The 24,100-nt window shown below is 41.1% G+C and overlaps 1 protein-coding gene across 10 annotated transcripts in view; it reads right to left on the bottom strand.

Annotated features, from left to right (window-relative positions):
- Positions 1–19,445, bottom strand: part of BCL2L13 (BCL2 like 13) — an 83,690-nt gene extending 64,245 nt beyond the window's left edge. For 2 of the 10 annotated variants that reach the window (XR_004287095.1, XM_032349264.1), the window contains exons 1-2: positions 19,262–19,444; positions 7,198–7,384 (exon numbers count right to left, since the gene is read on the bottom strand). Coding sequence is in view for 7 of the 10 variants with exons in the window: in XM_032349264.1 (XP_032205155.1) it covers positions 7,198–7,336 (139 nt within the window). In the remaining 3 variants the exon portion in view is untranslated. Of the gene's footprint in view, positions 1–7,197; positions 7,385–19,261 lie in introns of all 10 variants that reach the window. The other 8 variants (XM_032349258.1, XM_032349260.1, XR_004287094.1 and 5 more) reach the window with 7 other exon arrangements.
- Between the last annotated feature and the right edge of the window lie 4,655 nt (positions 19,446–24,100).

Genomic DNA, 24,100 nt, shown 5'->3' with positions numbered 1-24,100 from the left:
AAAGCTGAGTGAATAACAAACCAGTAGCACAGGTACATGTATTTGATAGTCACATTCCTAAGAGATGAACTTACTCTCCTTTCTAACTTCAGAAAAAAATGTCTTATTAACAAATCCATATTAATTACTTCAGCAGTAAGGTGCTCTGTGTTAGTAAGTGCAAAATTGTGCATAACAGAAGTTATTATATGACATCAAATATGCAAGTCAGCAAGACTTTTACTAGTCATAATATGTAATCCAGAACAGGTTTACTATATTCAGCACAAACTAACACTATCTGAAAGAGCTGGCTGGTTCTGGAAAAGTATAGAGTTAACTATCTATGGAAAAGTCTATAATCAGCACTTGACTTGGGAAAAAATGAAAAACATTCAAGGTGACAAAAATCGTGTGTCATGAATCGGGTCACCTCCCTTAACCTCTCCTTCTCATGCTTACTGCTTCATGAACTTGAAACAAAACCCTACCCACATTACACCAACAGATGCTACCACAGATCCTATTTATAATAACATGGCATGATGGGACGCCTGGGTGGCTCAGTTGGTTAAGCGACTGCCTTCAGCTCAGGTCATGATCCTGGAGTCCCAGGATCAAGTTCCGCATCAGGCTCCCTGCTCAGCAGGGAGTCTGCTTCTCCCTCTGACCCTCCCCCTTCTCAAGCTCTCTCTCTCTCTCTCACATTCTCTCTCTCTCTCTCAAATAAATAAAATCTTAAAAAAGTAATAATAATAACATGGCATGAGAATAAGCTCTACATCACATTTTAGATAACAAGTGGGATAGCAAAGCAGCAAAGACAGCAGTAAGAACCTAATTTTTCCCTGTAAGAAGTTAGTCTTTCCTTTTAAAGATTTTTTTTTTTTTTAATTTATTTGTCAGAGAGAGAGAGCGCGTGTGAACACAGGCAGACAGAATGGCAGGCAGAGGCAGAGGGAGAAGCAGACTCCCTGCCAAGCAAGGAGCCCAATGTGGGACTCGATCCCAGGACGCTGGGATCATGACCTGAGCCAAAGGCAGCTGCTTAACCAGCTGAGCCACCCAGGCGTCCCAAGTTAGTCTTTCTTTTTAAATGCCACAACCTAGAAGGGACACAAATCACACCACTCATATTTCATTGGCTAGGACCAGTCACATGGCCCTGTCTAAATGCAATTTTCCCATGCTCCCAGCAAGAAGATAAGAATTAGGCACGGGTGAACATTAGTAATTGGTATCACAGGAGTCTACCATTCTAGAGTGCCTCCGTTTGAGGAATAAGCATGGCTTGTTTAAAATACTAGACAGTAGAGGGGTCTGGGTAGTTCAGTTGTTTTAAGTGTCTAACTCTTGATTTTGGCTCAGGTCATGATCTCAGGGTCATGAGATCGAGACCTCTGTCAGCTCTGTGCTGCTCTGGGAATGGAGCCGGCTTAAGATTCTCTCTTCCTGCTTAAGATCCCCTCTGCCCCTCCCTCTTCACTCTCAAGCTCTCTCCAAAAATTAACATAAAGATAAAAATTAAAATTAAATACAAAACAGTAAGAGACGTCTGGGCACCTGGGTGGCTCAGAGCATAGTTGAGCTCTGCCTTCAGAGCATGGTTGAGTGTCTGCCTTCAGCGCATGGTTGACTGTCTGCCTTCAGCTCAGGTCATGATCCTGGGGTCCTGGGATCATGTCCCACATTGGGCTCCCTGCTCAGTGGGGAACGTGCTACTCCCTCTGCCTCTGCTCTCCCCACTGCTTGTGCTCTCTCACTTTCTCTCTGTCAAATAAATAAATAAAATCTTAAAAACAAAACAAAACAATAAGAGACATCAGATGCTATAACTACTGGGACCAGAGCAAAGAAACCAATGAAAGTTTTGTAAAGCAACCTTAGGGGAATGGAAAAACTGCCTCCAATGTAAGAGGCAATGTAAGAGGCAATTAGGATGCTCAATATGCTTGCAGCATGCAAAATGCAGGATGGAGGAGACATAAAATGAAGGAGAAAAATTAGGAGACACTTGCAGTAATTTGAGGCAGGACCTGTAGGATAATGGGAGAATCCTCACAAAATTGGGACAGTTGGTAATAGCTGACAAAGAAGATAAGAGGGGCCCCTGCTGGCTCAGTCAGTAGAGCATGTGACTCTTAATTTTGGGGTTGTGAGTTCAAGCCCCAGGTGAAGTGTAGAGATTATTAAAAGAAGAAAAAGAAAAAGAAAGAGGGCAGGAAGCAGAGAAAAGAGCTAAGAATGACTTCTATGTTTCAAGCCTAGGTAGCAGGTGGTATTGTGAACAAATTATTATAAACATATGGGCTGGCTTAGAAGGGAAAATAAATACCTGACTTCTAGACCTGGGTGTCTAATACTGCACTAGTCAATAGTCACATCAGCTTTTTAAAGTTTAAATAGAAATAAAGTTAAAAATTCAGTTCCTTACTCACACTAGTCATACTTCAAGTATTCAACTATCTCCTGTGACTCGTGACTGCAATATTGGACAGAGCAGATAGAGAACATGTTCATCACCGCACAAAGTTCTATTACGTAATATTTTTCTAAACCTCAGACTATAACTAACCAGAAGAAGGTCTTGGCAAAGTAAATGAAACTGGAAACTGAAAAGGAAAAGTTTTAAGGAATTTACAAGCTCACTGAGGGACTGTCATGTGCCCATTCCAAAGAAGGCTGATGAATACCCTAAATGTTCTAAAAGGAGACTACAGGTGTAGTAAAAAATTTTTTACAGTAAGTAAAAAATTACTTACTGACATGGACAGATGTTCAAATATGTTGTTAATTTTTATTTATTTATTTATTTAAGATTTTATTTATTTAGGAAAGAAGGAGAGTGAGGGAAAGCACAGGGGGAGAGTGACAGGGAGAAGTAAAATCTCCACCAAGCAGAGAACCTGACATGGAGCTGGATCCCAGGACCCTGAGATCATGACCTGAGCTGAAGGCAGATGCTTAACTAACTGAGTCACCCAGGCACCCCTAAATATGTTGTTAATTTTTAAAATGTTACCAAATGGCATACGTACCACCTTATTTTTATAAACCATAAATTCAAATTTTATGTTCCTATATAAATGGAAAAAAGGTTAACATTTCTTCATTTTAATTACTGGATTACAGAATTTTTCTTCTTTCTTTTTTTACTTTTCTAAATACTTTCGTATATATTAAAAGCATTATAATAAAAAAAGAAATATGATTAAAGAATAGAAGTGACAAGGACATAGACCAAGGGCTTAATATAAACAATTACAGCATTTAGTTTTATGCATAAACAGATTGTACTCCTTGATAGTAATGAGAAAAATAAAGTAGCCTGTACTGATAGCAGGGGTCAGCAAACTATAACCCGTGGCCACATCTGGCCCACTGTATGTTTTTCTAATAGCCCATGAGCCAAGAATGATTTTTACATTTTTAAATGATTGAAAAAAAATTAAAATATTACTATTTTATGACATAAAAATAATAGGAAATTCAGTCTCCATAAATAAAATGTAACTGGAATATAGCCACACTCACTTATGTATTATCTATGGTTGCTTTGTGCTACAATGGCAGAAATCCATAGTTCGACAGAGCCTGTGTGTGGTGTTCTCATAGCTTCACTGCAGTGGCACAAGTATAATAACCCCACGGTATTTCAACTGCCACCCATATCGCAATACCACAACCTTTATTTACCTGCATATACCCATCATGTCAAAACAAGAGAAAAGAGGACTTTGAATATCCTGTTTTTAAGGATTATTCTCTTACAAATTAGATGACAAAGTATTGTACTTACTATGCAATGACATTATAGCTATGCCAGAAGCACTCAGTATACACTGATACTACCAGACTCATCAGAGTACTTCCAACTCACGGGAAAGCAAGTCAGAAAAATTAGAAAATTTAAAATAGAACTTCTTATCATAGAATTTCTTCATAAAAATAAAAAATGAAAATGAGGTTGCAATTGAAGTTTCTACATGGCTCAGCTGTCAGTCAAGTAAGGAAAGCCATTTACTGATGTCAAGTTAATTAAACTGTGTTCAGCTAAAGCCACTAAAGAGATGTGTCATAAAAAAAAAGTTTCAGATTATTAGTCTTTTGGAGAGAATAGTTGCTCAACGAGTTGAGGACAATGGGAACAACATCAGTAGTCAACTGAATATAAGGCAAGTAATTCTGAGTGGTTTTCTTTGGCTCTTGATGCACTGACAGTTGTGTGAAACTGCTCAGCTGTTGTTTATTCAAGGAGTCCATGATGAGTGTGAAGTGACTAAAGAACCGGATGCCTACACAGAGTAATTATGGTTGAGAAGATTTTCCAAAAAATTGAGAAAGCACTAATTCACTATAACCCAAAGTGGAATCAGCTAAGATGTGTTACCAATAATGGCAAAATACATGTAGAGCATAAAAAGCCTTCTTCTTTTGACAAAATTAGTTTCACAGAGACTGTGAAAATGTAAAGTATTCAAGACTTATGGTTATTCACAGAAGTATTCATCAGTACATACTCTGGATCTATCTCATGTAGATCCAGATATCTCAAAATCTGAATCTATCTCATGATAAGGAACCAAGAGTTTGGTTTTTTTTTTTTTTAATATTTTATTTATTTATTTGAGAGAGAGAGGGAGGAGGGGCAGAGGGAGAGAGAGCACACCTCTGCTAAATAGGGAGCCTGACACGGAACTCCATCTCAGGACCTTGGGATCAATCATGACCTAAGCTGAAGGCAAACACTTAACCAACTGAGCCACCCACATACCCCAGGAACCAGGAGTTTTAAAAGTGAACTTCATTTGCTGTCATGAACTTAATTACTGTCAGTTCCATGAATTTTTGTCAGAAATAGAAGCTGAGGGCACCTGGGTGGCTCAATTGTTAAGCTTCTGCCTTTGGCTCAGGTCATGATCCCAGGGTCCTGGGCTTCAGCCCTGCATGCTCAGAGGAAAGCCTGCTTCTCCCGCTCCCACTTCCCCTGCTTGTGTTCCCTCTCTCGCTGTGTCTGTCAAATAAGTAAATAAAATATTTATTTATTTATTTATTTATTTTTAAAAGATTTTATTTATTTGACACAGAGAGATCACAAGCAGGCAGAGAGGCAGGCAGAGAGAGAAGGAGGAAGCAAGCTCCCCACTGAGCAGAGAGCCCAACACGGGGCTTGATCCCAGGACCCTGAGACCATGACCTGAGCCGAAGGCAGTGGCCTAACCCACTGAGCCACCCAGGCGCCCCGCAAATAAAATATTTTTTAAAAAGAAAGAAAGAAATAGAAGCTGAGGGCGCCTGGGTGGGTCAGTCGGTTAAGTGTCCACCTTCAGCTCAGGTCATGATCCCAGGGTCCTAGGATGGAGTCCCGCATTGGACTCCTGCATTGGACTCCCTGCTCAGTTGGGAGACCGTTTCTCCCTCTGCTTGCCATTCTCTGTGCTTGTGCTCTCTCTTTTTCTCTCTCTCTCTCCCTCTATCAAATAAGTAGTAACTAAAAAAAAAAATAATAAAGTTGACTATCTTCTTTTTTTTTAAGATTTTATTTATTTGACAGAGAGAAAGCACAAATACACTAAGTGGCAAGCTGAGGCAGAGGGAAAGGGAGAAGAAGGCTCCCCACTGAGCAGAGAGCCTAACTTGGGGCTCAATCCCAGGCCCCTGGGATCATGACCTAAGCCAAAGGCAGCACTTGATTTTGCTTCAGGTCATGATCTGACCTCAAGCCCACCACCCTGGGCTGGGTGGTGGGCTTGAGCCCTGCATCATCAGGTTCCTTGCTCAGCAGGGAGCCTGCTTCTCCCTCTCCCTGCCACTCCCCCTGCTTGTGTTCACTCTGGCTCTCTTTCAAATAAACATATAAAATCTTTAAAAATAAATAAATTAATAATAATAAATTAGTATCTCTCATGAGTTTTTAAAGTTATTTTGCAGAGGTACCTGGTGGCTCAGTCTGTTAAGCATCTGCCTTTGGCTCAGGCCATGATCTCTGGGTCCTGGGATCAAACTCCAAATCAGGCTCCTTGCTCAGCGGGGAGTCTGCCTCTCCCTCTGCCTGATGCTCACCCTGCTTATGCTCTGACAAATAAATAAAATCTTTAAAAAATAATAACAAAATAAAACAATTACATAATTTGAATCTCTGTTTGTTAAGCATGAAATTTTTTAAAAAGATTCTATTTGTGGGGCACGTGGGTGGCTCAGTGGTTAAAGCCTCTGCCTTCAGCTCAGGTCATGATCTCAGGGTCCTGGGATCGAGCCCCGCATCAGGCTCTCTGCTCAGCAGGGACCCTACTTTCTCCTCTCTCTCTCTCTCTCTCTCTCTCTCTCTCTCCCTGCCGGCTTCTCTGCCTACTTGTGGTCTCTGTCTGTCAAATAAATAAATAAAATCTTAAAAAAAAAAAAAGATTTTATTTATTTGAGAGAAAAAGAGAGCTTGTGCACAAGTGGCAGGGAGGGGGAAAGGGAGAAGCAATCTCCCCTCAGAGCAGGGAGCTCAATGCAGAGTTTGATCCCAGGACCCACAGATCATGACCTGAGCCAAAGGCAGATACTTAACAGACTGGGCCACCCAAGAGCCCCAAGGATGAAATTTCTAAAGAAAGACAGAATTCTGTTTATTTATGTGTACTTAATACATTTTTACAGGTACCAACAACAATCATTTAAATTACCACACTCTTTTTTTTCTTTTTAAGATTTTATTTAAGCAGGGGGAGCAGCAGGCAGAGGGAGAAACAGGTTCCCCACTGGGCAAGGAGCCCAATGCGGGACTCAAACCTAGGACCCTAGGAGCTTAAGGCAGGTGCTTAACCAACTGACCCACCCAACTTGCCACAATTTTTTTATTTTTCTTAAGATTTTATTTATTTGACAGAGAGAGACACAGTGAGAGAGGGAACACAAGCACGGGGAGTGGGAGAAGCAGGTTTCCTGCTGAGCAGGGAGCCCACTGTGGGGCTCAATCCCAGGACCCTGGGATCATGACCTGGGCCGAACAGACACTAAACGACTGAGCCACCCAGGAGCCCCAAATTACCACACTCTTAAAAAGCATTAAAAGTTTTTTTGGGGAATGGATCAGGGGGTGGGACAGAATGGGATGACGGGTTATTCTTTAAAAGATTATTAGTATTATATGATCTTATGATCACAGATACAAATTATCTAGATATATGTATTTTTACATGTGAAGTAATTACTACTACTTAATACAATCACCTGAGCCAAAGACAATACCTTGGGGTGAGGAAAGATGTTGCTCTTGTATCTTCTCCTGAGAGAGGAGTCCCAAGTAGCTGAGAACAACATACTTTGTTTCATAGTGAAATCCTAGAGGCACAGTAGTAGAGGACGCCATTGAGTTGGCTGGCAGAGCTCCCAAAGTCTACTTACAGATGTGTAAAACCTAAAAACAAAAGTATATTTTCAGTTTAAAGTTCGTTACATGCCAGTACATTTCCCCACTGACTACAATTATTCAACTAAATACCAAAATAAATACTTGTATTTTCTTCCCAGTAATTTTTAAAAATTGTAACTTTAGTTAACTTACAAGTCAGAATTAATTCAGATTTCAGATCAAAAGCAAATTTCCCTTTCTAGCTCTCCCTAGTTTCTCTGTTTTCACCTATGTGGCAAAAACAGTGGCTATGCCCCCACCTTTCCCTCTACCCCAATATATATTCTCTTATTTCTTTTAATAATAAAGACTCGTAGGTCACCTGACTGGCTCAGTCAGTAGAGCATACGACTCTTGATCTTGGGGCTGAGTTCAAGCCCCATGCTGGGTATGTAGATTACTTAAAAATAAAATGTAAATAAATAAATAAAACCTCCTAAATTCTAGCTAGGTCATTAGCCACACAACTGCAAACCATATCTGCCAGTTCCTTAGCAGCTTAATGAGCCAAATGATTAGCCTGAGTCAGAGGAATACGAGCAGAAGTTATGTGTGCAATCTGTGGATCTCTCCCTAGATCTTCTCTTTCCTCCTTGCTATGGTTTGAAATGTGAATATGGCAGACAACCAGTTCTGACATGCAAACAAGAAGACCACTTTAAGGGTGCCTGGGTGGCTCAGTTGGTTGAGCCTCTGCCTTCAGTTCAGGTCATGATCCCGGAGTCCTGGGATCGAGTCCCGCATCGGACTCCCAGCTCAGTGGGAAGTCTGCTTCTCCCTCTGACCTCCCCTCTCATGCTCGCTCGCTCTCTCTCTCTCTCTCAAATAAATAAATAAATAAAATCTTAAAAAAAAAAAAAAGAAGACCACTCTAAGGGATGGTAAGATAACAAGAGGGAAGGTACTGCGCCCCTGAATGACCACGTGCAGCAGAGCTGCCCTACCAGCCTTGACCTCTGGACTGACATTTATGGCACTTCATTCTCAAATCTCTTCATTAGGCATCCTAACTTATACCCTAATTAATATAACTACAACTTTTACCTCTTCCCATGGACCGAGTAGCTGTTTCACCTATCATGTGCCTTAATAGTTGTTTCACATAAAAAATTCTTATTAAAGAGTTTCCAAATAACTGAGTTTTTTTACTTAAACAATGATACCAACAGCTTTAAGATCTCAGGAAATATCCAGGAAGAGAAAAACAGGTTCAGATAACTAGCAACACGAAAGGAGACAAGAAATGTTGACAAAATTTAAGATCTACAAAGAGAAATGTCTAAAAGTGATAAATGATGAAAAAATACATGTAGAATTTAAAATACACAACAGAAAACAGTGGCTATACAAAGAGACAGAAATTAAGAGGAACATAAAACTATGCTTTGAGGAGTGCCAGGGTGGATCAGTAGTTAAGCGTCTGCCTTTGGCTCAGGTCATGATCCCAGCGTCCTGGGATCGAGTCCCATATCGGGCTCCCTGCTTAGCAGGGAGCCTGCTTCTCCAATCTCCAGCTGCCACCCAGTCCCCTCTTCCCCCCGTGCTTGTGTTCCCTCTCTTGCTGTGTCATAAAATCTTTTTTAAAAATGCTTTGCATGAATAGACACTGTCTTTAAAAAATGCATTTATGGTTGCTATTATCAGTATTTACTTAGGTTATCAAAAGAAATACTAGTATATTTAAAAGTCCCTACTGTTTCCTATCTTCAAGGAGCAATGCTACCAGATTATATCAAAACGTATATTAAGGGCGCCTGGGTGGCTCAGTTGGTTAAGCAACTGCCTTTGGCTCAGGTCATTATCCTGGAGTCCCAGGATCGAGTCCCACATTGGGCTCCCTGCTTGGCAGGGAGTCTGCTTCTCCCTCTGACCCTCCTCCCCCTTCTCATGCTCTAATAAATTTTTTTAAAAATCTTAAAAAAAAAAAAGTACAGTAAGTCAAACAGTAGGTCTTAAGACTGCCCTGTTAAAAGTTTATCAACTTCAGAAAGCATTTCAAAATTATTAATACATACTAAAATGTGTCACAGCTTACATCGCAGGAATAAAAGGCACACCCACTGTGTAACTACAGGGTGCTTTACTCTTAAAAAGCTCAAACTAGGGGTGCCTGGGTTGCTTAGTCATTGGGCGTCTGCCTTCGGCTCAGGTCGTGATCCCAGCATCCTGGGATCGAGCCCCACATCAGGCTCCCTGCTCAGCAGAGAGCCTGCTCCTTCTCTCTCTCCTGCTGCTCCCCCTCCTTGTGCTGTCTCTCTCTCTCTCCTGTCAATATTTGTTACATTTACAGTCACCATTTAATAATGAAAGAATTTCACATTTACAAATATATAAAAGGATATCCACAGAGGAAAAATAAGTTTTCTGAGGCCTATCTGGTCAGGTACTAGCTAGCAGTGGCGTTGTAATGAACCTTCGCTTTTTTATTTTTTTTGCCTGCCATCTGAACCCAATTTCCTTTATAGGGAGCATCCAACATTGTGTCAATCTTGATAGGAAACAGAAATCTCCCAACCCCCACTATAAAAAAGCTAAAATTTGAGCTAGACTTTTTCTTTCCTTTTCTCCTGTTCTGTGGCATGTAGACAAGTGAGAGACTCCTATTAGGATCTAGAATGTGGAAAGACACTTAAAAGATAATTCATAGAGAAGTTTGTGGTACTAGGTTAGCAGATGCAGAGATGCAGATCAGACTGCAGTGTCCTAACTCTTCTACAGTCAAGTTTCCCTTGGTCCTGCCTGTTCCCCAAACCTAATTTTCCAGCTTCCCATCCATTCTGTGAGCTACCCAATGCCCTTTTCGTAAGTTCCATTTCTGCTTAAATACACTAGACTGACTTTCTGTTGTTGGCAACCAAGAGCTAACTGGAACGAGGGCCAAGACTGGAACTTAATTTTCTTAAAACTTGGGAAGCAGCTCCCCAACAAGTGTAACACACTACTTTCATATGAAGATTACTAGATTAAATTTGTAAGTTTAAAAAAATCTTTAAAGACCTCATATCAACCTAGTAATTGTATCTACTGAAACAGAAGGTGGGCAACCTAGGTGGCTCAGTGGGTTAAGCCTTTGCCTTCAGCTCAGGTCATGGTCTCAGCATCCTGTGATTGAGCCCCACATGGGGCTCCCTGCTGAGCAGGGAGCCTGCTTCCCCCTCTCTGCCTGCCTCTCACCTACTTGTGATCTCTCTGTCAAATAAATAAATAAAAATTAAAAAAAAAAAAAAAAAAGAAGGCAACGCCTTCTGGTAATTTTGTGCGTTCATTCAACTCAGATTTCTTAAGATACAAGGTACTACAAACATTAGACACAAAGATGATAATTAAGATAAATCAGAGAAATCAGATAAACCGCCTTCTGGAGTTTTTGACCAAGTAGAGACAAACAAAAATATGCAAATTAATCAGAACAATAAAGATCTATGACACAAGTCAGTATTCACAGAGTAGGAGAGGGCAACCCAAAAGAGGAAGCAGGAAAGTCTCTCTGGGTAAGGGAAAAAGCAGAAACCAGAACTTCATAAAGTAAAATCTGAACCAATCCTGGAACATGAAGAGGTATTCACTAACTGAGCCAGCTTAGGGGAATGAGACAGGGATGCACTTTAGATATGAAGAAGACCAGGAAAAAGCACAAAAGCACTTTTGAAACAGCATGGAACATAAATACTAAGGAATTTGACACGGCTGAATCCTAAGACATAAGGGTGATGAGGCTCAGCAGGAGCGAGCAGCGGTCAGCACTTGGAGTGATTTGTACACCATGAGATTCTGGGAACCTTAGGTTTTATCCTATATGCAAGGAATTATTTTAAACATGTTCATAAATGAACCCCCTAAAACTATCTGCAAATTCTCTGTGCATCAGCATTTTTTTCTGGTCAGAAAAATCATTCCATTTCTTTCATTAGATCCTCAAATTAGATCACGATGTAAAACAGGCTAAAAACTACTATAGAACACTACCAGGAACTATTGAAAGATTTCAAGCAAGAAAAGTGTATCAACAGATATTCCAGAAAAATCATCCTGGAGGTGATATGGAAGAATAAGAATAGAGACTGGAGTCAAGGACACAGTTAGGGGAATATTGGAAAAATCTAAACAAGAGACGTATGAAAGCATAAATTAGAGCAAGAACACCAGAAAGAAGGGGATGAAAAGGTAAAATATTAAGAGCCTCAAAGATTTGTTAACTAACTCAGTAAGAGTACTCAAATCAGATAATATAGGAAGAGCTATTTTAGGAGATAATAACAGGTTCACTTTGGGACATACTGAATTTAGTACCTAGGAGCTGTTCAGGTGAAGATGTACAGCAAGTAATTGGACATTCTTATACTGAAAACTCTCAACTAGAGATACAAAACTGTGCTTTGCACAGATACAAGTCAATGAAATTATCTAAGGAGACTGAATGGGAAGAGTTAGTGACTTCCAATGGATAGGAAGTACCAAAATTTGGGGTAGGCGTAAGAAAGGGGATAACAATAGAGAGCTTCACTCTGGAAAGGGAAACATTACCTACTGTTTTCAGTTCAAAGTATAGAAAATAAAGCTCAGCAGATCTTCAATCTTCTTTGTTTTTTCTTCAATCTTCTCTGTATCAATAACTCAGTGCATGGATGGGAGGGAAGAATAAATGCACCCATCATTCCCTACCCCAAGCACCACCACCAGAACAGGAGCCAGGTAATTTTTTATTTATCAAAAGGAGACACATTTTTAAAAACATCTGTCAAGAAATACCAGTTTCATCTGAAAGAGAAACACCAACAGAATTCAGGGCAAAACTAACATTTCAGGGGTTGTCCAAAAATGAGAAGCTGGCAGAGGTGACCTCCAAGTCCGGATTGGGACAGTCAGAAAGGAAGAAAAACAGGAAATAGTGTGTTTACAGAAGTCAGGGGAGGAATTTCAACAAGAAGGTAGTAAAGAAATATTGAAATACAGTAACACACCAAGAAGAATGAAAATGTCAGCGTAACGATCCCTGACCAGACAGTTCTATTTGTTGGCCAGGGGCAATAGCAAAAATGCAGGGAGTTGAAGGCTGAATGCTTAAGTGAAAAGAGAGAGATTAGGGTTTTAGTCTATTCTTTCAAAAAACAGCCTGGTTGGATGGGAAGAAACTATAAGGGCCAGCGAGAGATAAGTTTGAGAGTTCATTTGTTTTGTTTTTGTGCACAACAAAAGAGTCTTAAGCATGTTTACACTCAGTGGAGAAGAAGCCAATGAGGTGTAAATAAGTACAGAAAGCAAGAGATAAATTATGAAGTGAAGTTCAGAGAGAGGGGAGAACAGAGCAAATGAGTAACAAAATTTCAGCTTTACCAAGTCTCAGAATTTTTGGGTAACTGGAATAAAGAATTATTTTGAATAATGCTTTAAATAAAAAATTGATGTTCTCGGGCGCCTGGGTGGCTCAGTGGGTTAAGCCTCTGCCTTCGGCTCGGGTCATGATCCCAGCGTCCTAGGATCGAGCCCCACATCGGGTTCTCTGCTCAGCAGGGAGCCTGCTTTCCCCTCTCTCTCTGCCTGCCTCTCTGCCTACTTGTGATCTATCGAATAAATAAAATCTTTAAAAAAAAAAAATTGATGTTCTCAAATCTGTTATATTCAAATTCCTGTATTTATCAAAAATCTAAATTGGAAGACAATTTTAGTCATACTCCAACCCAGATGCCATAGAAAAAGCATAGTTCACTGAACTCCCAAATTTGATTTTTAGCCTAGTGCTCTTAAGATTTTCTTACAAATCCCAATTGCCTAACCATAAATGCAATCTTAATCATGGATTTCATAAATTTTCCATCCTCCACACTCACTTTAACTATTTGCAGTGAAGTCCTCAGCTCTAGTATACATGTTAACATCCATACAACCATATATTTGGTGGATGATTATATTCTATTCAATTGTTTTAACATTTTTCAATGATTCACACTAATGGAGAAGATGATCATACACACTCCAATCATTTAACTTCAGTATACATTTTTTTAGGCTTTAAATGTGCATTGGATAATCTAGTTATAAAAATACCAGACCTAAATATGATAGACTTATAGTATTAAATATCTATCCAACTTCTAATTTAGCTTGAGCTTCCTTCCAGGTGTAGTCCAACAAAGCAGCTCATTCATACCCGTGATTAGGTGGTGGGGCAGACAGACCCTAGGAACACTATTACACAATTAGTGTGTGTGTGTGTGTGTGTGTGTGTGTTAAATTATAGAACAAAAGCATTGAAAATATGCAAAATGTAAACTCCACAGCATGACTACAGGGTCATGGACTCTTAAGGGTATTCTGGGAAGAGAGGGCATGCATTTCCTTTGCAACATTCTGTAGTGCAGAGTCAGCGTACTGCACAATGAGCTCTTGCATTTCGAACAAATATAAATAAATTACATCTGCCTGAGGCCTCTATTTCTGAAGCACTCTTTCATGTGTTGTCATAGTAATCCTCTATGCTAGAAGGAAAAGGTTAACAGTCTCAATTTTATTGATGGAGAAACAAGAATAGACAATTTATTTGCACAAAATCACACAACTAGTTAACAGTGCAATCACTTGGTTAGGTACATCGTCTTCAGTTCTGAACTCTTAGCCTTTAACTGCATACACTCGAAGCATATTTGCTTATGTCAGGCAATGTGCTGGGTGAGAAGAATGCAGAGGCGAAAAAACGAACAATAACAGGAGGAAGAAATGGTAGACGAACAAGGTGTTTTTTTTCAAACAGACTACTGAAAGGAGCAAATCTGTCAATTTTAAGAATGGGTCCAGGGAAAAGACAAATCAGATGAACAGTAAATATGACCTGAGATCACCACTCAGAGCTTTCCTGTAAGCAGGGCACAACACTCAGGTCCCCCCTTATCAACAGAGTGCATTTCATATGTAAGGCATCTCAAGCTTCTTTTTAAATGTTAAGAAGGACATAGTTACTTTTACTCTAAATTTTGTCTAGTAGACTCTTTTGGAATTCAAATTAGGTATAAGTGCCCTTGGTATCCAGAAACTTAAATATAGTTTTAAATATAAAAACAACTGGGGATGGGACAACTGGGTGGCTCAGTTCGTTAAGCATGACTATAGCTTAGGTCATGATCCCGGGGCCCTGGGATGGAGGCCCATATTGGGCTCCCTGCTCTGTGGGGAGCCTGTTTCTCCCTCTCCCTCTGCCTCTCTGTCTCTCACCGATCAATCAATAAAGCCTTAAAACAAAACAAAACAAAACAAAACAAAACAAAAAAACCTATTGGGGTGCCTGGCTGGCTCAGTCAGTGATACATGCAACTCTTGATCTTGGTGGTGTCATGAGTTCAAACACTGTGTCAGGCATAGAGCTTATTTTAAAATAATAAAAATTTAGAAAATAAATAAATAAATATACAAACTGTATTTTGCACAAATCTAACAAGCCACTGAATACAATTGTGTTACCCAGTCATTTCTTTCACTACCTTATTACCTTTACCTTGCTCCTCTATTAAGTTACAAGTAGTTGTCAGCCAAATGGATGGCCTGAGGAAGCTTAGGGTAACTTAATCCTATGTTTATACATGCATTTGGTGACATCTCCAAAACCAGGCACAAATAAAACATCCATGATCCTTCAATAACAAATGTAACATCCACAATGTGCAATAAATAGATTGCTTTATTTTTTTTTTTAACCAGAATTCTATCAGGAATACCAGTGGAAATTCCAGGATGCCAGCACAGATAGTACTATAGGAATTAAAGCACATTTTATGAACAATAACTAGAAGGTAGGCAGCACCATTAAATTCTACTTTAAATTCTTATGAAAAGCAACTCTGGGACGTCTGGGTGGCTCAGTGGGTTAAGCCGCTGCCTTCGGCTCGGGTCATGATCTCAGGGTCCTGGGATCGAGTCCCGCATCGGGCTCTCTGCTCAGCAGGGAGCCTGCTTCCTCCTCTCTCTCTCTGCCTGCCGCTCTGCCTACTTGTAATCTCTGTCAAATAAATAAATAAAATCTTAAAAAAAAAAAAAAGAAAAGAAAAGAAAAAGAAAAGCAACTCTGCAGCAATGTTAAGAGTTTTTTATAGTTGTTTCCCAAACTGTCTCACCTTGGATGCTTGTGGAAAACAGAAACTTCTAGTACCCACTTCAGCCATGCTATTTAGAATACCATACCTATACTGTATTCCTTAACCCCACAGAGCCAAAACAGAAAAACATTACAACGTAACATGTTTTAATAATTCAAGAAGCTTTGTTTTTAGACCATTTCCATCCACTAAAATTATAAAATAATAAAACTGTTATATACTCCCGTAATAAAGATGAACAGATCTATAATCCCAGTTTACAAAAAGAAAAATAAAAATAGACAGATAACTCAATCATAAATCAAAGTTCTAGAATTTCACACATTAACAAAGCTTTGGGGTTACCAGGATGCTACTCTTAACACTCACTGGTGGTTTGAGTATGGAATGTTTCAAGTTCCACAAATTACCATTAAGTCCAGTAATTTACATTTTTTTTAAGATCCATACTTTATTAGTCCCTATAGAATTCTAGGACTTTCTCTAAAATAAGAGAAGTAAAATTAAGTAATCCCAACAAAAACTGTGAAATTTAAATTCACCCCACCCAGCTGCAAAATGCAACTGGGCAAGAACGTCATTTTTAAAACTCAGCAAACACAAAATATTCTAGTATAGACAGTCCCTTTCATACTGAAACATGCTTAATTGAAATACTCTAGCTCAATCTTGTTTTAAGAGCTGCCCCAAAATGTTTTCACTCAGCAGCTAGCATTCAAAGATAATGTACTTATAAAGGAATGCCTCACCTTCACCCTCTCCCCATAGGCAGTGTCTGACTTTCACAATAATTGAGCTTCCCACGAATGTGTAGATAGCTTTACAAAAAGGAAAACATAAAATTCAGTTGCTTTGTCCCACTCCCAAGTATATGCCAGAGACATGAAAACACATGTCTACACAAAAATTTGCACACTAATAGTTATAGCAGTGTAATATTTAACAGCCAAATAGTGGAAATAACTAACTGCCCATCAACTAAAAAATCAAGCAAGCTGGTATATCCATACTATGGCATATTGTGGTCACATAAAAAGAAAGACTGAGGGAGTGCCTTAGGCGGCTGCCTTGACTCAGGTCCTGATCCCAGGGTTCTGGGATCAAGCCCCACATCAGGCTCCCTGTTCAGCAGGAAGCCTGCTTCTCCCTCTTCCACTTCCCCTGCTTGTGTTCCCTCTCTCTGCCAAATAAATAAAATCTTTAAAAAAAAAAAAAAAAAAAAGACTGATACCTGCTACATCATGCAAAGTAAAAGAGGCCAGTCACAAAAGACTACATACTGCATAATTCTGTTTATATGAAATATCCAGAACTGGTCAATCTACAGAGATAGAAAGTCAGTAGTCTGACTGAAAGTCTAGGTAGAGGAGGGTAGGATTTCTTTTGGGGGTGATGAAAACTGTGGTGGTGGTTGGGAATTCTGTGAATATACTAGAACCATTAAAAAAAAAAATTAAATCCTGTAATTGGTGAGTTGCATGTTAGTTATATCTCAAGACTTAAAAAATCAGCTACTCTGAAAATAGCCCACTTGCTTCAATGCTGTAATATACATTAAGTAAGAAATTTTGGTGAGCATTTATTTGGAGTAAGATATAACTCAAAACGGGGTGCCTGTGTGGCTCAGTGGGTTAAGCCTCTGCCTTTGGCTCAGGTCATGGTCTCAGGGTCTTAGGACCGAGCCCCACATCCGGCTCTCTGCTCAGTGGGGAGCCTGCTTCCCCCGCTCTCTGCCAGCCGCTCTACTTGTGATTTCTGTCTGTCAAATGAATAAATAAAATCTTTAAAAAAAAAAAAAAAGATATAAATCAAAACGCCACTGAAAAACTGGTAAAAAGTAGGACAGCAAGACTCACTGTTTAAAACTTCTGTTCTCTATGTCTAAAACATTTTATAAGAGAAATATATTTTAAAGCAATGATTACGGTTGTAAATTACTTGTCCTAAAAGTTCAGTGTATGAGATATTTACTACTGATTAATTGATGTGATAGAAAGCACCTTTTCTTTACAAAACTGGTTGGACTCAACTTTATACATCCTTCAGCTAAATTCAACTACTGGAGTTCAAGCCTCCATAAGAAAATGAATCATTAAGAAATATATATACTGGGGGCGCCTGGGTGGCTCAGTGGGTTAAAGCCTCTGCTTTCGGCTCGGGTCATGGTCCCAGGGTCCTGGGATCTAGCCCCGCATCCGGCTCTCTGCTCAGCGGGGAGCCTGCTTCTCTCTCTACCTGTTTCTCTGCCTATTTGTGATATCTGTCTGTCAAATAAATAAAATCTTTAAAAGAAAGAAAAAAAAGAAAGAAATATATATACTGAAAATAGGGTGCCTGGGTGGCTCAGTGGGTTAAAGCCTCTGCCTTCAGCTCAGGTCATGATCTCAAGGCCCTGGGATCGATCCCCACATCAGGCTCCTTTCTCAGTGGGGGAGCCTGCTTCCTCCTCTCTCTCTCTACCTGCCTCTCTGCCTACTTGTGATCTCTGTCTGTCAAATAAATAAATAAAATCTTAAAAAAAAAAAAGGAAAAAAAAATATATATATACTGAAAATAGTACCTGGCCAATCAAAGTAAAAGGATTTTCAAACACCTATTGGCCTATTATCAAATGAGGAGTATCTCCTAAAGGCTTAGTTTCAATTTGCAGGTGCAAATGCGCACTCTGCATTTATCCAACTATGTATATGAGGTATAAATAGTTTACCACCTACAAAAACGTTTGCTTAATTTTCTGGGAGATAAAAAAAGAAAGTACTAGAAGGGTGTGGCAACTCATCCAAGGTCACAAGAAGTCAGGGCAGAGATCAACATTCTGGTTTACACCAAGCCTCCAGAGAATATCTTAACAATTTCGCAAACGACTTTATGTTTGTTTTGTTTCACATCATAAAGCAAAAAAGGGGGAGGTTTACCGTCGGTTCAGTTTAAAACTTCTAGAGACAGTGAGATAGCTATTTTAAGTAAACAAATAAATACTGGTGCGGGGAGTGGTTAAGACAAAAATCCCAGCGGGAGCGTGTGAACAACTGGGCAGATCCGCCCGATTTTCAACTCAGGTCAAAACCTCAACTCAAAAAGTCTAGGAGTTTCCCTTCATAGCTAGTTATGAAGAAAAGAAACTTGGAATCTCCCTGGAATAGCGAGAGGATAAAAATCAAACGAAGAAACTCCTCAGTGTGACCTGTATTGCCTCCAAGAATAAGGCAGCAGACTTTTCTGAAAAAATAAATAATAGTAATAATGGGTGTCAGAACAGCAGTGAATAAAAAATAACAAATTTCTAACAATAAGTGAAAAAAAAACAACTAGGACTAGCAGAGATACTCTAATCATTTTAAACGAATCGCATGAAACCTTTCCCTCAACCAAAAAGTCCACGATCCCCAGCCTGGTCCTAAAAATGTACACGGGTTTTCCACGTGAAGGTCTCTGTGGGGAAGACCGGCGGTGCAGGGCAAGGGCCGAGTTCCTCCGAGCCTCTGGCAGCCCTCTCGGGAAGCCCCGCTCAACAAGCGTCCGCGGGGGGACCACGCGGCACAGGTCCGGTTACAAAGAAATGAACCCTTCAAGCTTTGAGAACCCTCGGGCAAAGGAGCGCCGGTATACACACACACACACACACACACACACACACACTCACTGTCACGCACTCACTGACACTCACTCACGCGTCGTCGGAACCACTGGGGAGGCGGTGGTTCGGCACAGTCTCTGGACACCTTCCTGCCCAGTGAAAACCGCCTGAGGAGCTGGATAAGGACCCAACTCTGCCTGCCCAGAACCCCACTCCCCTCACCTGGCCCTGGCCCCTTGCCCAAGAAGAGACGGAAGGGGAGGCGGCGGCGGCAGTCGTTTCCGACAGGGTCCCCCAGCGGCGGTGGCTGCTTCGACCCGCGGCCCTAATCTACCGCCGCCGCCATGTTGAAAGGTGAGGTCACCCCCGGCGCGCTTCCGTCACCGCCAGCGTCAGGGCGGGTCTGGGGCGCCTAGAAGCGCCGGAAGAGGGGTGGTTCTGTTCTCCTGAGCGGAAGCACGGATCATAGAGGCCGGGAGGTCTCTTCGCGCAGACATGACGCGAAAAAGCCGACCTCTCTTAATCCTCTCTTACCAGGAGTCGCTCACATCTATGATTCTCAGGGAGGGAGTGGGTTGCGGAGGTATTTGATTACTGGAGGAAGGGAGATGGGATTCTGAGGAGTCAGGCTTGAGGGGAGAGAAGCTGGTGATTCCCGCAGAAGGGAGCATGGCTGCTTGCACAAAATGTGCTGTGGACGTATTGAACAAATATTGGGATTTAAGTGTGTGCCAGCGAACGGGGTAGGGAAGTATCAGGAGAGTTCAAGGAAGCTGCCGAGTTCGTAATCATTTGTCGACTTGAAAAGGTTATTGAAAGTTGGGAACATTTTCTAGCAGTTGAGGGTGAAGTGGGGGTTAAGAGCTCGTTCTAGGCGGAGGGCCCTGCCTGAGCACAGGCACTGGAACGGTAAAGGAAGTCTTCAGTAGTACCCATTTTGTTCACAGCACCTGCCTAGCACAGTGCCTAGAACTGGATGTTTGTTTACTTGAATCCAAGCGTCCTTTGGGAGAGTCACTAAATGTATCTTGTTAAGAAGTTGTATCTATGGCGCCTGGGTGGCTCAGTGGGTTAAGCCGCTGCCTTCAGCTCAGGTCATGATCTCAGGGTCCTGGGATCGAGGCCCGCATCTGGCTCTCTGCTCAGCAGGGACCCTGCTTCTCTCTCTCTCTCTCTCTCTGCCTGCCTCTCTGTCTACTTGTGATCTCTCTCTGTGAAATAAATAAATAAAATCTTTAAAAAAAAAGTTGTATCTAAACCATGCTTTAGAGAAACTGAATTGTCTGTAATGTACATGAGATAAACTGAAAGGAGAGCGGTGAAGGTGATGAGTTGGAAGACGCCAGATCAGAAGTGAGAAAAACCTGATGAGGAGTGACTGCTAATGGGTACAAAAATTTGGGGGGGAGGTGATGAAAATGTTATAATTGATTTTGATAAAAGTCGAACACCCTGTGAATATGCTTTTAAACCATTTAAATGTATGCTTTAAATAAGTGAGTTGTATGGTATGTGAGTTCTGTCTCAATAAAGCTGTGGAAAAAAGTGTTGAAAACCTGAACTGATATGAGGTTGGGTGGGAGTGGAAGCAAAAAGGTTGGAGTTAGCGTTACAAGAGCATTAAGCCTGAGCTACTGAGAGAACAGTAGTGCCATTAATAGAGAAATCGGACAGAGATTTTGCAAACAAAGGCTCAGTGAGCTAATAAACCTATTAATTACCTACTAGTACCTAATAACCAGTTGATAGTTAAATTTCCTCAGTTGACCAAGTAGTGACATATAGTTTTTGTTGTTGTTGTTGTGTTTAAGTAGGTTCTATGCACAACATGGGGTGTGAACTCAGGACCCTGAGATCAAGAATTGCATGCTTCGCTGACTGAACAGCCTGTTTTTTAAACCAGGATCATGCATTTGGTCGTTACATCTTTTGTTAGTCTCCTAGTTTTTTTAATAACGTTGACTTTCTCAAGCATGTTCATGTCCGGGACTGCCTCCGGCCGGGAAAGTCCCCGCCATTACAAGAAGGTGCTTGGCTCACTGCTAGCAAAGTACGCTGCAAGTATACAATGAACTTTCTGGTGAAGCCCGCCTAAAGGAGGACATAGTTATTGGCTGTATCAAATTTAATCAGCATAGTAACAGGACTCTCATTGGCTCTCCCCATTGCTTGGCCCCTTATTGGTCACGCTGCTGTATATAAGCTAAGGAAGTTGATTAAATAAACGGAAATGAAGCATTAACACCATACCAGGCTCATTGTCCTTGCAGGCCGAGGGCAACATGTTCATACAATGGAAATTATTCAGCAATAAAACAAAAAGGAATAACTGGTATTGTGAAAATTAATCAAAGGAAACATCATTTAAAATAGAGTCACTGGGGGGGCGCCTGGGTGGCTCAGTGGTTTAAGCCGCTGCCTTCGGCTCAGGTCATGATCTCAGGGTCCTGGGATCGGGTCCCGCATCGGGCTCTCTGCTCGGCAGAGAGCCTGCTTCCCTCTCTCTCTCTCTGCCTGCCTCTCCATCTACTTGTGATTTCTCTCTGTCAAATAAATAAATAAAATCTTTAAAAAAAAAAAAAAAATAGAGTCACTGGGTGCCTGGCTGACTCGGTTGGAAGAGCATGCAGCTCTCAATCTCAGGGTTATGAGTTGGAGCCCCAGGTTGGTGTAGAAATTGCAAAAAAAACAGACGAAAAAAACTTTGAAAATAAATAGGCAGCTAAAATGGAGTCAGAAGGGGCACCTGGGTGGCTCAGTGGGTTAAGCCGCTGCCTTCGGCTCAGGTCATGATCTCAGGGACCTGGGATCGAGTCCCGCATCGGGCTCTCTGCGCAGCGGGGAGCCTGCTTCCCTCTCTCTCTGCCTGCCTCTCCAACTACTTGTGATTTCTCTCTGTCAAATAAATAAATAAAATCTTAAAAAAAAAAAAAATAAAAAATAAAAAAAATAAAATAAAATAAAATGGAGTCAGAAGCCAGAAGGGGGAGCTCTCATGCCCTAGCAATAAGTCAACTGCAGATCCAATAGGAAGTGGGTGGAGGATTGATTGGACTCCTGAGGTACCGCTGGCTCAGTCGTTGGAGCTTGCCTCTCTTGATATCCAGGTTGTCATTTCCATTTCCTCGTGGGGTATGGGAGATTACTTCAAAAATAAAATTTTAGGGCGCCTGGGTGGCTCAGTGGGTTAAGCCGCTGCCTTCGGCTCAGGTCATGATCTCGGGGTCCTGGGATCGAGTCCCGCATCGGGCTCTCTCCTCAGCGGGGAGCCTGCTTCCCTCTCTCTCTCTGCCTGCCTCTCCGACTACTTGTGATTTCTCTCTGTCAAATAAATAAATAAAATCTTTAAAAAAAAAAAAAAATAAATAAAATTTTATTAAAAATAAAAATAGGGGGCGCCTGGGTGGCTCACTGGTTTAAGCCTCTGACTTCGGCTCGGGTCGTGATCTCGGGGTCCTGGGATCGAGCCCCGCATCAGTCTCTCTGCTCAGCAGGGAGCCTGCTTTCCCCTCTCTCTCTCTCTCTCTCTGCCTGCCTCTCTGCCGTCTTGTCATCTCTGTCAAATACATAAATAGAATCTTTTTTTAAAAGATTTTATTTATTTGAGAGAGGGAGAACGCAAGTGAGCACAAGCAGGGGTTGGGGGGAAGGGCAGAGGGAGGGAGAAGCAGGCTCCCCCCCTGAGCAGGAAGCCCCACATGGGGCTTGATCTAGGACTCCAGGATCTTGACCTGAGCTGAAGGCAGGTGCCCAACTGACTGAGCTACCCAGGTCCTTTAGTCGATGCAGTTCATTGTATGTACATTTTATTTTTAATTTTAAGATTTTTTTTAAAGATTTTTATTTATTTGACAGATCACAAGTAGGCAGAGAGGCAGGCAGAGAGAGAGAGAGAGAGAGAGAGAGGAGGAGGAGGAGGAGGCAGGCTCCCTGCCGAGCAGAGAGCCCGATGTGAGGCTCGATTCCAGGACCCTGGGATCATGACCTGAGCCGAAGGCAGAGGCTTTAACCACTGAGCCACCCAGGCGCGCCTAATTTTAAGATTTTAAAAAAGATTTGGGGCGCCTGGGTGGCTCAGTGGGTTAAAGCCTCTGCCTTCGGCTCAGGTCATGATCCCAGGGTCCTGGGATCGAGCCCCAAATCCGGCTCTCTGCTCTGTGGAGAGCCTGCTTCCTCCTCTCTCTCTGCCTGCCTCTCTGCCTACTTGTGATCTCTCTCTGTCAAATTAATAAATAAAATGTTTGTTTAAACAAACAAAATAAAAGATTTTATTTATTCATTTGACAGAGAGAAAGAGAGAGAAAGAACCAGAGAGGGAACACAAGCAGCGTGGGAGAGAGAGAAGCAGGCTTCCAGCAGGGAGCCTGATGTGAGCTTGATCCTAGGACCCTGGGATCATGACCTGAGCCAAGGGCAGATGGTTAAAGACTGAGCCACCCAGGCACTTCTAATTTTAAGATTTTATATATTTGTGAGAGAAAGAGAGAGCAGGCAGAGGGAGAAGCAGGCTCTCTGCGGAGCATGTAGCCCAATGAAGGTCTCAATCCCAGGACCCTGGAATTATGACTCAACTGACTGAGACACCCAGGTGTCCCATATGTAAATTTTTTTAAAAAGTCACATAAAAAAATTCTCTGGTTATGTTAACGAATCAGCTATGTGATTAAGTTAATTTCTTTCTAATTGTTTTCAGTTTTAATATTTCCTTTTGTATTTTATTTTTATAATGCGTACTATAAGGATAAAACAGAGGTCAATGGAGCAGAATAGGAAGTCCAGAATGGACAATTGATTTTTGACAGAGGTGTCAAGACAATTTAATGGGGAAAGGAATAGTCTTTCCAGCAAATGGTGTAAAATAATAAAATCCTTTTACAGAAATTATTTTACTTTAATCACACAGCAGTTTATGGGTTTGGGGACTTTTTTTTTTTTTTTGACAGATCTTCTAAATTATACAGAATCCTAGCATGAAGCCTGATGTGATTATAAAATCTAAAGCCAAAAAAATTATAAATAAAATCTAAACTCTAGACACAAGTCATTTTATTCATTCTCCTT

This window comes from Mustela erminea, chromosome 6 (assembly GCF_009829155.1).
Source record: "Mustela erminea isolate mMusErm1 chromosome 6, mMusErm1.Pri, whole genome shotgun sequence".
In the NCBI taxonomy this organism is placed as follows: domain Eukaryota; kingdom Metazoa; phylum Chordata; class Mammalia; order Carnivora; family Mustelidae; genus Mustela; species Mustela erminea.
This window is presented reverse-complemented; position numbering and strand designations above follow the sequence as displayed.